Source organism: Macrobrachium nipponense, chromosome 2, assembly GCF_015104395.2.
Source record: "Macrobrachium nipponense isolate FS-2020 chromosome 2, ASM1510439v2, whole genome shotgun sequence".
NCBI classification, from domain to species: domain Eukaryota; kingdom Metazoa; phylum Arthropoda; class Malacostraca; order Decapoda; family Palaemonidae; genus Macrobrachium; species Macrobrachium nipponense.
The window spans coordinates 133365992-133379926 of NC_087201.1; the positions used below are offsets into that span (position 1 = coordinate 133365992).

Sequence of the window (13935 nt, forward strand, 5' to 3'; positions counted from 1 at the left end):
TAACCGCATGGTACAGGGGTGGACCATGTACGATCAATGTGTACAACCCCAAGAAAAGTACATTATAACGCGTCCTGACACCCGAGTAGAGGTCTTTAGCTCCGTTTCTCACCAACAACAAGTCGCTTCTGATACCCATCTCCGATGTCAGAACGCGTTATAATGTACTTTTTTTGGGGTTGTACACATTGATCGTACACGGTCCACCCCTGTACCATGCGGCTTTTTACCCTAGGTAGTAGTACCTAGGTAGGTAGACTAAGTAGGTACTACCTAGGTAAATACTAGTATAGCCTAAGTAAGAGAATTGCCGTCACACCGTGCTTTAGGCCTAGCTAATTTTCCTTATTACAAATAACTAAAACGAAAGGGTTTTTTTTTTTTACTAGCTTGCTCTATAATGAAATTCGTTATTTTTTTGGTTTGCTTCCAACCTAAAACCCCGGTTTTCCACAGTGGGATCGGTGCTGCGGTAAAACTCAAAGTAACAAAATTTGCAGCCGGCGGGAAAACATAACTTGGGCTTACCCTAGGTCTTTGGCATGAAATTATATAAACTTTATATTTGAAACCTAATCACTTTTATAATTATTTTATGTTTAGACTTCAATTCTTATAACTAGGGTACCATAAAATTCATACGATTTGTAAGGGGACGAAATCCTTACGTGCAGAAAACAATATACGCAACAGTAGCAATTGAGTAGTATATCTCTGTAACGGCTCCTTGTCAAACGCTATATTGGGACATTCACCTTGCAAAGTCAGCGATTGGGGGATAGATTCATTCTAAGGGTGAATTTCCTTCCTACACGTCGTTATAATTAATGTATAACAAACACAAAAGATTATTATTTCTTGAAAGACTCACGAACAGGTTACCTCCAAACAATGCACCTATAAGTGGGTACATTCTGTGCATCAAGACACGCTGTCGCATTTGTGAGACATAATTTGGTATACTAGACTATAGTACTGCTTATTGCACGTGTCAGTTATCATTTTTAATGCACAGAAATACTGCTAACGTTAGCTTGACTATATTAATTGTAAAAATAATGCTACAATCGCCTCCTTTAACAAGAATGTTAGACTTCCTTGTCGCTGTGACGAGAATACGCAAGGCTGAAATTCAAGAGTGAAAAAGAGGTGCAAAGAGGACAAATAGCTATGGATATTGGCCTCAAGCTACAATGGAAGAATAACGAATAGTGAATATTGGTTACAAGAACAGGATGAGGAAAGACGAACATTATTATTTTGAAAAATCTAAGCAGCGATGGATCACTAAACTGTTGACTTCAAGATGGTTTAACTAATGATGTTAGGAAAAAATAAAAAGAAAAAGAAAAGAAGGCGCCATGATTATTTAAATGATCGAGAAGCTGCCGGACAGTAATGTCTTTCATTGCTCAAACCTACGATGATGTAATGGTTACTGGACGTCATCTTAAGAATATTACCTTTATCAAAAGATATCTGAAGAGTGATGTGTTAAAAACTTGAATAATTGGGTCATTATTAACGCTCTCTACCAGTACTTAACAAGCAGTAAGGAAACACTAAAATCAGAGGAAAAATTAACAAAGGCTGTTTTACCTCGGGATAGGATTACCCTAGTATTATTCAAGTTGCACTAGCTGCCTGTCAAAGCTAGAATAATGTATAAAATTAGTGCTATGGTTCATAAAACTATGAAGACTGGATATCCTAGATATTGGAAAGATTTGCAGCCAACAAGTGGAGTCAATACAAGCCTAGCTAAGGACTGTTTGAAATGATTCTGAGCCATGATACAATTCGGATGCCTTCAGATTTCTAGCCCCCAAGATTGTACAGTAAGTTACCACTTCACATCAGGAGGACAGAAAATGTCAGGTCTTTTAAGAAAAACTACTCTCTTATTTTCTGAGTGTTATGACAGTGTGGCTTTGACCAAATGGAGTACGTTGCATGATTGCAAAGTATCTGCTCAGTCACGAATACGAAAACTGAATTAGCGGGTCCTATAGAGCGCCTTCCATGGAGTGGGACCTGAAAAGAAGCCACTATACGTGACTTAGGTATCCTATATGTAGTCCCATCAGTTTTACATATAAAAGTATTAATATAGTATTTAAGAGTCATTGGATGGAATAGTCTATTAGTCTTATTATCTAACGATGAGGAAAGGCATTTCTAAAAAGACAGTTTTCTATACATACAGGTTTATTTAAAGTTTTCTGACAAACTAAAATAATGAGTTAAGAAAACTAGAATTAATAAGAAAAGACACTCTCCATTTAAAAGTATCTCTCACTAAAATATAATCATCATCTTCATCTAAAAAAAAGTACGATATCAGATCCTAGATATAAAAACTTACAATCCAAAAAGTAATTCCTATCAAGAATACTGAAAGGGCCTTGTGACTGGAAAATGAAGAAAATGAAATTATTAAGACTTGAAATTCAAAGGAGGAACTTTGTACTTTATCCATGCCAAAAATTCAGAATTCATAATTTGATCAAGAAATTTAGGACAACACTTACAGAAAGAAACTGATTTACAAACAGTCAATATTTCCAACACTACAGGAAAGGGTAACTTACCTCTTCACTTAAGAAAAATCAAGAAGGCTTTTCATGCTATATAAAATAGACATGAGATATAATAGTTCTCAGCACACATATCTTATGTAAAATACTTCAAGTAACCAGGTAATTTTCCATAAATATCATTGCCTATAAAAATATGCTTGAAGAAATTATAATTTTCCTCAAGTATACTTCCCTATAAATATAATACTTCTACAGAGAACATTCTTCCCATCAGTTAGTCGCTATAATCTACTGGAAGTAAAATAGACTCTTCATTCACATATACATAATGATGTAGTAGTCAGATTTTGCTGTATAAAAATAAATAATTTTGTAGTATAAAGAAAAATAACCCTACTTATTGTAAATACCAGTACACTAACCCACTGGTGTACTTGAATCTAAATTGAACAAATAAAGCTATCCAATATGCATATCCATACTTCAACATGAAACTGATGACTAAAGAAAATTACATCTAGCAAATGAAGTAAAAGTTTGAAATTCAAAGAATGAACTTCGCAATCGTAAAGAGCGTAAAAATTCTGGCTTTATGACTAGAGTTCATACAATGAAAGCCTTTGATCATCATGCTGAACAAACTAAAGGAAATTCACGGTGGGGTTTAAGACTCTACTGATCTACTTTCAAAGAACCAAATAAATTACAATGAAAATAACATTCATAATTTTTTCATTCGAAAATATACAATAACTTAATGACTCCTAGACCACAGGACTAAAATATAATTTAGACCTTTTGTTTTGAAAACTAAATTACATAAGTTCTGGAAAGAAATCCAGAGGTAATGGGTTTTAACAATGGCAAATACCAAGGAAGAAATTTTCAAATAAAAAAGTAATAAAAGAAATTTTCAGAAAAAACCGAATAACAGAATTTTCAGATAAAAGGTAATCAACTATTTTCAACTGATATGAATAGCCTCAATTGAAGGAGTAATATTGGTTTACAGTAAAACTCCACCGACTATAATAAAAAGGGAGAGCAAATTATTTAAGGTTTTAATTTTAAAACAGAAGATTCACGAAGTAAATACTTCTTTAATTTCACTCAATAAATTCCCCACTATATGATAAGCTGCTATATTCTTTTAAAAGATAATTTTGTTTGACCTCCCCGTCCTTGGATCTTTGTGCTTCCAAGTCTTACACCTTGAAAGGGTAACGGTGATGGCTCTGGCAGTGAAATCTGGCTAGGTGTGATGTTCCTGGTTTCACAGTAATTTCTTTCACGTATGTTGCGCCTGTAAATAAGAATCTAAGATTTAAGAAATACGTACTAGCTAAACCACAGAGAAGAGTCCACTAATTAACACTTTATAGGTATTATCTTGAATGGTTAAGACTAAAATCCATGCATTTCTTTATATTTTGGATTGTCAACAAATACTTGCTATCTAAAACTGAATTGGGACATCTTAAGATATTGATGTGAGATGCTCACCAATTCTGTGATAACTTTTTTCACCTTTATTTAAAGAAAAAAAAACGCTAAATTTTGGCAGTTTTGCTGGTACTATTCTTGCTCACAAAATATTAAGGTTCTACGTATGTCATTTCTAAATATGCACGTCATAACTTGTTTTCAGTTCTTGATTGATTTTGTGAGGTTACATCACAAGTGTAGTATCACGTCTGTACGTGAAGTTTTGGGGTTTTGTGGGGAAAAATGATCCAAATTTGCTAAATAATGAAAAATGTGTCAGCTCTCTTTGTTCTGTTTAGTGTAGTTTTAAAATAATTGCTTTAAAAGACCAAATGTTTTCAAAAGAATTTTTTAAAAAATACCTCATTATAATTTGATAGTTGTATGACCAATATGCTATGTAACGCAAAATCTTATAATATTTTCTCCTAATGTTTACACTTACTATAATACAGCTCTTTAATAACTTAGATATGGTTTCTTTTATAAAGATGACCTCAAATGGCAAAAGTCTAAGATAATGAACAAAAATCCTTTTACCATATACGTAATATTCAACTTATTCTTTGGTAATGGATAAAACGAACGAACTAGTTATAAATTCTTATTGTACCAAACACATAAATATTTCTAAAGTATGTTTTGAAGTCATTTGAAACCCACCTGGGATGAAATACCAATTTAGTTTGGCCTCCTTGCCCGGGGACCTTGGTGTAACTGAGCCTCCTGTTGGAGGCAGACCTGGGAATTTTGACCTGGCTAGTAGGGAACTCGTAGTGGTCTGGGTAATCGTTGCCACGGCCGTCTTGTCGGAGGGTAACAAGTGGAGAAGGAGGTGGCACAAGAGCAGCAGTCATACCTGTAAAACCATTTGAGGAGCAGATTAAGAATCTTTATTTTTTTAAAGAAAGCACTTCGTTTTTCCCAGACACAAATCACTCTCTTTGTATTAAGGCGTGAAGGGTGAACTGAATTACTATCTTTTTCTGAGGCTAGGTGTTTAAAACAATTCTTAATATGAATGTCCTAAAAATAACTATAGATATTTGTCATAAAAGGTAATACACTGAACAGCAATTTTCTTTAAGCCAAAACAGTTTATTTTCATTGATAAAAGGGGGGATTTAAAAAAAACTTTCAATACTAGAATAACTTTTAAATCTTTATAAGTCTGCCAAAGAGCACTGCTCACAATATTTAGAAAATTAATGCCAGATGTGTTAAGGTCCTATAGAAAATTCACAGTATTTCCTTGACTGAAAAATTCAGTCCATCCATACAGGTGGCTCATTCCTTCAGCTTGTAATTTCAGTTAATGAAAAGGTTTAGACATGGTTAATCTTTCTGGAAAATTTACAAACTAGATATTGAGATATCGGTAAAGACAGTAAAAAGTGTTGGCCAGATAGTTCAAAAGATTTAACAGGTCAGGAGTTTGTACGGTAAAAGAAGAAAAAATTAAGGTTATAGGTGAGGTGGTAAGTGTTTGGATGATCATTATTATTAGTAGCAGTAACAAGTGTTCATATGGAATCAACCAATAAGGGCGCCATTATGTCACTAACTTGCAAAGTTAAAATATACGAAACTGAAGATATAAATAACAAGAGACTTGACTCAATAAACAAATTCAGACATACATAAACAGCAATACATTTGAGAAAAACTAAACCAAGAGTGCATGGCTCTTTAAGGTAACATTACAGCAGCTATGAAACTTTCCAACATCAGGATCAATAGCAAGACAGAAGACCTTTCAAAATTTTATCAGTAAAAAAATGACATCACAAATAGCTGTGGACAGTGATACTATACAATGACAGCTGCCCACGCTAATTGTTGACACTAATTGTTGGGATACAGCCACTAAGAGTGCTAATGAAGTTCCAGTTGAGATAAGATATTGTGGTAAAAGCCTACATCTGGGAAGCTACTAAAATCCGTACAAGAGAATAGTATTCTAGGACTAATTAAGTTCTGAAGCAAGGGGCACTAAACCCATCAAGGATTGTAATACATTAAAGACAGAGTTACCTATGCATGACACTTAAGCACAGTGCGAGACTGAGTAATCAATAGTATTAGTTTTGTTGAATACACTGCTAACTGAACCTTACTTGGCCTCTTACAAGGCTAACAAGTCAAAGGCTGCACTTATATTAATTCAAAAAGACAGTTTCTAAAAGCAAATATTAAGATTTTTAAATGAATGCATTATACAGTCCAATTATCTACATCCATCATGTACATGGGGTTCCATAATAATTTTAAGTTTGGGAGATCACCTTTAACATTTAGAAAAATACAACACAATCATGTAAACAGTCCCATATGAAAAATAAGGCAGTGAAATGAGCAAGCCTTTTGTTCCAAGAATATTTAAAATTACTTCTGTAAAATATTAGCACCTGGACTACATTACCATAGCTATTGAATTTATTAACAATGTGATCTTACCAATCTGATAAGAAAGGGAACGGGTCTTCAAACTGCAATATCAATTATGACAAGGTAGTTTTAGTTATTTCCCGAAGCACTTCTACATTTCTAGCAAAACTCCTCATTTTCACAGGCCTGTCTGTGCTATGTAATTCAGAGGTTAGTCAGCACTGTATTATATAATGTACGTAAAACTTACCTTTCGGCAGCCTGTTTCAAAGGAAGAGAGAGAGAGAGAGAGAGAGAGAGAGAGAGAGAGAGAGAGAGAGAGAGAGAGAGAGAGAGACGAGAGAGAGAGAGAGAGAGTAGCAGTAGGGTAGTTTCAGTATTTCCCGAAGCACTTCTACATTTCTAGCAAAAACTTATTCATTTTCACAGGCCTGTCTGTGCTATATAATTCAGAGTTTAGTCAGATCTGTATTATATAATGTACGTAAAACTTACCTTTCTGCAGCCTGTTTCAAAGGAAGAGAGAGAGAGAGAGAGAGAGAGAGAGAGAGAGAGAGAGAGAGAGAGAAGAGAGAGAGAGAGAGAGAGAGAGAGAGAGAGAGAGAGAGAGAGAGAGAGACATATTCAAGAATAATTCCTTTATCTAAAACAATCAACGCTGAAGAAATCAATATGAAAGCAACACAAAATAAACGAGTTAATACAGTTTATTTAAAACTTCATCTTTCAGAAAGAAGAGACAGCGCACCTGGTCTACAGATTTACAAGAAATTAGAAGCACTTAGAGACAGGACTTTTAAAATTGCGAAAGGTTTATTCGTGAGGACAGCTTCATTGTCATGACAACCCCTTGTTAAAAAGTAGACAGTCACTGCCATAAAACAGTTTTGCACATTAGAAAACACAGTGAAAAGAGGAAGGAACAATTGTTACAATATTTAAGGAAAGCTACTTACTGTCTCTGTGATAAGGTAAAGTCCTTTCAATCACATTACAGTTCTGTTGTGAAGCCAAAGAAGCCTGAGTAGAGGAATACAAGTCTGGGTAATGCAGAGGCTGCCTTGCATCTGATACATGTTGATACGGGAGATGAGTGGCTTTTTCTCTGCTGTCTAGTTCTGTATAGTCAACAAAACTTTTGTTTGAAATCTTGCTATTCATAGGTATTTCAAGATAGTTTCTATGATCAGTCATAGAAAAAGGACCCATATGCGTTTTATGTGCTCCTTGAGAAAATACTGAAGAGGCTGCTGGATACATGAGTGGCTGGGCACTTGGTTCCTCACTGTTGAACACTTGAGTGGCTTGGTAACCAAAACTATTGTCATCCTGAACTTTCAATCCCTCAGCAAAGTAAGGAGATGTAACCGAAAATTGTGAGAAAGAAGGATGATCTTGGCGTTTTCTGAACTGTTTGCCATCATACTCTTCTCTAGAGTTTCCGTGAGGATTACCAGTCAAAAGTGACTGGCGTGGCATATCCACATGAGATGCATGTGACTGAACTTGATTCATTGTACCTGTCTTCTCACAAAAACTCTCCTTTTGCTGCTGCCTTCTTAAGGCCTGTCCCTCGGGGTCAGAGCGCTGGGACTGTAGCTTCTCTTCTTGATAAGGGGATTGTCGAGTATCAGCCGAGGATAGAGGCTGTTCTGGGTACTGAAAATGCTGTTGGTCTTGAAAATAACTGTTCCAGCTGGGTTCTCTCTTGATCTCACCACCCTCTTCCAAGCAACAGGCATTTTGCAGGATAGGAGACGATTCATCAGTGATACGATTTAAAAACGCCTTTGGATTCAGAAGAGCAGACATATCTTCAGTAGGAGAATCTTTAAAAGTTGTCGAATAATTACAATGTTCTTGCTTGGGACCTTGCAATATATTCTGAGTGTCATTATAAGCAACATTTGCGTTTATACCTTGGGAAATAAAAGGGGCTGCAAAAACCACTTCATTAACATTTCTTTGATTCGAACTGAGATCAAAAGCATTTGTTTCACCAAGTTCTACTTGACTGACGTTGTTCACTTCTGTACACGGCTTTGCAACTGGTTGTACATGAGATGCCGGATTAGCCTGATGTGGAGGGGCTGGAGTTTCTAACCGCAGTCAATTACATCCAAAGATTCATTCAATTCCTCTTTACACACGGATATGTGTTTACTGTGAAGGAAGTGATACATCGTCTGAAATAACAGATAAGTAAAATGCTATAAAAGATTTCCATAATCGAGACAATAGCCATATCAAAATTTTTATCTAATTTCTGCATATAACATTAAAACGGAATCAAGAAAAATTATATATCACAGATATTGAAAATTTTAATTCAAATTATTTCAACTACTTAGGTTGATAAGCGGTCCACATACTTAATGTAGACAAAAATCAAAGCCACCCCCCAAAAAAATAGTTATGCATGTGGTACGGCTTATGCCACTGGTGACTAAACATCCCTCTTATACCCAAGTCTGAAGGAAAAAATAGTAGGAGGCTAGAAAGAATTAATTATTATTCACTGTCATTATTTCATTTAATTTCATATCATTCCATTTCATTGGCGTGAAAACAAAAGGAAGCAAATGCCTCTCCTCTTACAAGAAGGAAACGAGAAGCAGGGAGAGAGTTTAGAGTTTAACAGCACAGAAATAGGATGAACAATCTTCATGTTGGTGTACTGGTCCAGGGAAACGCTTAAGAAAGTATTCCTGCTAAAGTCAAGTGGTCACCTGAATACATGCGGAAATGTCTCATATTACTCCAACAGTGAACTAAACAATAACGATAGAAAATGGCCAAGGCTAATTCAGGGGGACGGAAAGAAACAAGAGAAATAGTACTGCTGACTCTATTATGTTGCCTTTGATTTAACAGTGTCAAGGAACCAGATGTAACCCAAATATAAGAAGTATATTTGAGACAAAGGTGCATAACTGAGAAAAAAACTTATGACAACAAGAAAGGACTTATATACACACGGAATGCATACAAATTTTGATTCTGATTTTTTTTAATACGCAAAACAAATTCTTCAGGCGAGTTATGAGCCTAGAAATGTGACTCAGTAGGTTCATTAAACTATATTCAAACAATATTATATTAATCTAAACTATATTAAATTAATTCCTAAAAACCCTACGACTGAGTTCACTGTTTCATGATAAAGATAAGCCTTCTACTCTGCTGCGAACTTTGGTGGTCTTGTTTTACTTGCATAAAATGTACAACTGGGAAACACGTCAATGTAAGAGGACGTTCTCATCTTGGAGGCAGTCACCATGCAGGATGCCCTTTATATTAAACAAAAGAATTCTCTAAACTACACTGCCACTGCAGTTAATGTAAAACTTTATTTTTATATGATGATTTCAATATTGTTGCAAAGCCAACGATTGACTACTCTCTCCCTATTTTGGAATCATTAATAATTATCAGGCAGCCTATTCCTTCACTAAACAACCAGACCTTTTAGTTCCAACACAATTAGGTGGTTGTATTTCTCCTTTTGAAGTTCTTATTTTTGTTTTTAATATTTCAACGTGCTTATGATTTTGCATATTATGTTTTAATGATTTTAAGCTTTGTAAGTGATTTTACTTCGCCTGTTTTAAATTATGATTTGTTTTGATTTACAGCCCCAATGATTTTATAATCTCTCGAAAATCTTGCCAATAAATATAATAATAGGTGTGTTAATACTTGTCTCATTTTATTCCTGCTGAATCTTCGCCGATCCAGATGTTTTTTTTTTATATTCTATGTATTTTTAATTTGTGTCGTTTCTCGTTTAGCCTTGATGATGTAGCTATGTGTTACGAAACGCGTTGGCAATAAATGTATCACCTGATGACCGGCTATCTTGTCACCCTGTCCTTCCATATGCTGTGGCCCGCTTGCACCGACGTATTCTGTCTTATACATACATACATACATACATACATATATATATATATATATATATATACATATATATATATATATATATATATATATATATATAAACCATCAATGGGTTAGCTAGGTGTCTCGGAACTCTGTGGTACATAAACGTCATCGTTAATTGCATTTCAAATAGTCTTCCAACATCAACAATATAACATATTATACAACGCGAAATGATTCTTTATAGCAGAGGTGAGAAGAAATAGTTTAACTAAGCCTAGTATTCGAGAAAAACTAACGAATTTGGTGCTGAAATCATAAATTTTGAGAAAATTATATAGCAGCAATTAAAAACTTATTTAAATATGGAATGTATGATATTTCTAAAGTACATCTCATATGAGATGAAATTTACAGACGTAAGGTTTTAACTGCCCAAAGAATTTTGCTTGTATCTTCCATACTTTTGGAGATATTGGCATTTGAGTAGCGTTAGAGACGGGCCGCCAGAAATGAGCCTGTTTCCAATAACGGCTTCGCTTCGATCATTATATATATATATATATATATATATATATATATATATATATATATATATATATATATATATGCATATGTGTGTGTGTGTTTGTGCATTTGTGCACAAATTAATACATGGATCAGCAGTTAAAGAATGAATGTGTCAGTGAATATTGACTTGCGTTTCTCTCTTCAGGTACCGTTACTGAAGGTAAGTTTGGAAAGTACGTACATGGATAGATGAATGAAACCTACCGCTAGCACTTTGTTGCTAATCCAGGGCAAAGACTTGATGAGGGCTGGGAGAGGCATCGTGAGCACATCTCGGAGGGACAATACTGTAAGGATAACCTGAAAAATAAACATCAGAAGAAATGAACCTTCGTATAGCATCGTATAAATATATTCTTAATGCGGATAATAAAAAAAATATACATTTATTATAACTATATATATATATATATATATATTATATATATACGTATATATATATATATATATATATATATATATATATATAATATATATATATATACATACATATATATATATATATATGATATATATATATATATACATATATATATATATATTATATATATATATATATATATAATATATATATATAGATATCTATATATAATATATATATAATTTTATATATATATTTATATATATATATATATATATGTATATATATATATATATATATATATATATATATATTATTACAATATTTATACGTATATACTATATATATACTATATATATATATATATTTATATATATATATGCATATACAATATTTATACGTATATATATATATATATATAAGATATATTATATTCCCTTCCCTTCAGGGTGTCAACCAAAACACACCAGAGTAGGCTACACCAAAATGTAAATCTCTTTATAAATCAATGAGCATTTAGTATATTCCTGCTGACTGTACTCACGGTAGACAATCAAGAAAGCTATTTCTTAATTATCAGACGTTAAAACAAACTTCCAGCAAAATTAATTGTACGGTTTTGGGAAAAATAAAGGTCAATAATAGTTATTCATCGCTATTAATAGATAAGTAGATGATCACAGGACTATCAGGACGAAATTAAACTTCCCTTATTCTTATACTATTAAGAATGAATCATATCACTGGGACAATTATTAAGTAGATTCGTGAAAAAAAAAATGGTAGTGGAGTAAAGGAAAATAATCTAGTAAGTTCTAGGATAGATTGTGAGTCTTACCAACTCGCGAGCCCGCATACGTACGTGTACATAAACACACACTCATGATAATTGTTACCTCTGTGAGAACATTTGGGGAAGTGTTACCATGTGAAGACACTAAATGGTAAGGAATATAATTAAGCACATGCCAGAAAGTTAATTCGGAACATCGTTTCCTTATCAGGAGGAAAGACAAATTTCGGCAGTCTACTTATATCTGACATTAAAACACTACTTGAACACATATCTTATAAATTAAGAGCTTTTCAGGGATGGACTTAATTCGTACGAGTGACTAGTAAATTCGACCGTGTTTGAAGAGCTGAAAAGAAACCCTTCCGTCATGCAATATTGGTAAATGAAAACGGAGAGAAAGACAAGTCAAGAGCTGCTTGCATAATTATGACATGTTTCCTCTTTCTGGTTACAAGATTAGATTTGATAAAACTAGTGCGTTCAAAGCCTCGAGATTACGATGATACTGGAGAAAAATCTTGATAAATGCTATTGCGAGTAATTACTGGGAAAGTGAGGGTCGGGCCATTCGTAATAGAATTGCATCTAATCATTCTCGTGGCAAATCCAGCCTCTAAGTGCCAAGGGCCTATGACCTTAAAAACAAAGCTCTGCCAACGCAAACACTGGTGCGCCTTTAAGTTTATTGTGTAAAGCAGCTATTCGGAGTATCAGGGAACTGTGGTATAAACATGGGCAATAAAGATCATATAAAGGAGCATAAAATACTACAAAGGAAAAATCATATAAAGGAGCATAAAATACTACAAAGGAAAAATCAATATCAGAAACAATTGATGCTGAGAGAAGAGTTAGTAGCGACTTGCTGTTTTATCACTCATAATACACTAAGAAATGCATACCTCATCATTTAACATCTATCAGACAGTGATAATGCGGACTCTTCAGAATTATTTCAAGGTTATACGTATACACACACAAAAACACACACACACACACACACACACACACACACACACACACACACACACATATATATATATATATATATATATATATATATATATATATATATATATATATATAAAAATTGCTTAGTTAATACCACCAGGATGCAATGATAATACATCTAAAGTATTTATATCTTTTATAAGAACCATTAAACACGTTTAAGTTTAGCTGATAATCTTGCAGGGTAAACAGATGATGAGCTACCCAAAGTGAACTGGAAAAGTGTTTACAAGTGACTGTGTCTCTCCAAATTTTCAATACTTCATCTACTCTTAGATATAATAAATGAATACCAAAGAACAAATCTTTATTATTTAATGATAATAAATCATCTACAAACCTAAATGTATTTTTATATCTAAGCTTGCCTTCAACTGGATTATTGTGTAAGAATTTAGATAAAAAAATATATAAACACATATGTATATACATTGCTCAGGATTTAAGCCAGAACCAAGGCAAAATAACTCATTTTAGAAGGAAATCCAGACATTTTTTCAGTCGCCCCTCTTCACCAGCCTCCATTCTCTTTGAGTACCTCTTTGTCCCTTCTGATTGGCTGCCTTTGAAATTAATCCCCACAAGAATGCAGCAGGACCCTGTGATTCAGATTCTGGGCGGGGCTTATATTAGAAGGAGAAAGTGGATGACCTTGGGCAGAGCACATGTTGGAAAAAGAGAGTTGTAGGCGAGGTTATAAAGCTTCCTTAGAACTTCTTAAGCTGTCGCCATGCTCACTCCTTACCCTCCTTGCTCTCCCTTTCCTCTAGGGACCCCCATGTGTTCATTTACATGGTGAGAAACTTCAGCTAGCAATTTGAAAGAAGCCAAGACAGCATGGATGCTCAGGTACTGCAATGGAGTAATTTCAAGTGCAGTCGGTTACCGTTGTTTTCCTCTTG

At 34.1% G+C, this 13935-nt stretch overlaps 3 protein-coding genes across 3 annotated transcripts in view; 1 reads left to right on the forward strand and 2 right to left on the reverse strand.

Moving 5' to 3' along the window:
• Nucleotides 1-499, reverse strand: part of LOC135221003 (rhodanese domain-containing protein CG4456-like) — a 233333-nt gene extending 232834 nt beyond the window's left edge. Inside the window, exon 1 of the mRNA XM_064258717.1 lies at nucleotides 435-499. The gene's annotated coding sequence lies outside the window, so the exon portion shown is untranslated. The remainder of the gene's footprint in view (nucleotides 1-434) is intronic.
• LOC135221001 (glutamate dehydrogenase, mitochondrial-like) overlaps nucleotides 1-13935 on the forward strand; it is a 452434-nt gene that overhangs the window by 84169 nt on the left and 354330 nt on the right. The window lies entirely within an intron of this gene.
• LOC135220996 (uncharacterized) overlaps nucleotides 2206-13935 on the reverse strand; it is a 114672-nt gene continuing 102942 nt past the window's right edge. Inside the window, exons 12-15 of the mRNA XM_064258699.1 lie at nucleotides 11070-11165; nucleotides 7370-8599; nucleotides 4689-4884; nucleotides 2206-3843 (exon numbers count right to left, since the gene is read on the reverse strand). Coding sequence (XP_064114769.1) covers nucleotides 8513-8599; nucleotides 11070-11165 — 183 coding nt within the window. The 3' untranslated portion in view covers nucleotides 2206-3843; nucleotides 4689-4884; nucleotides 7370-8512. The remainder of the gene's footprint in view (nucleotides 3844-4688; nucleotides 4885-7369; nucleotides 8600-11069; nucleotides 11166-13935) is intronic.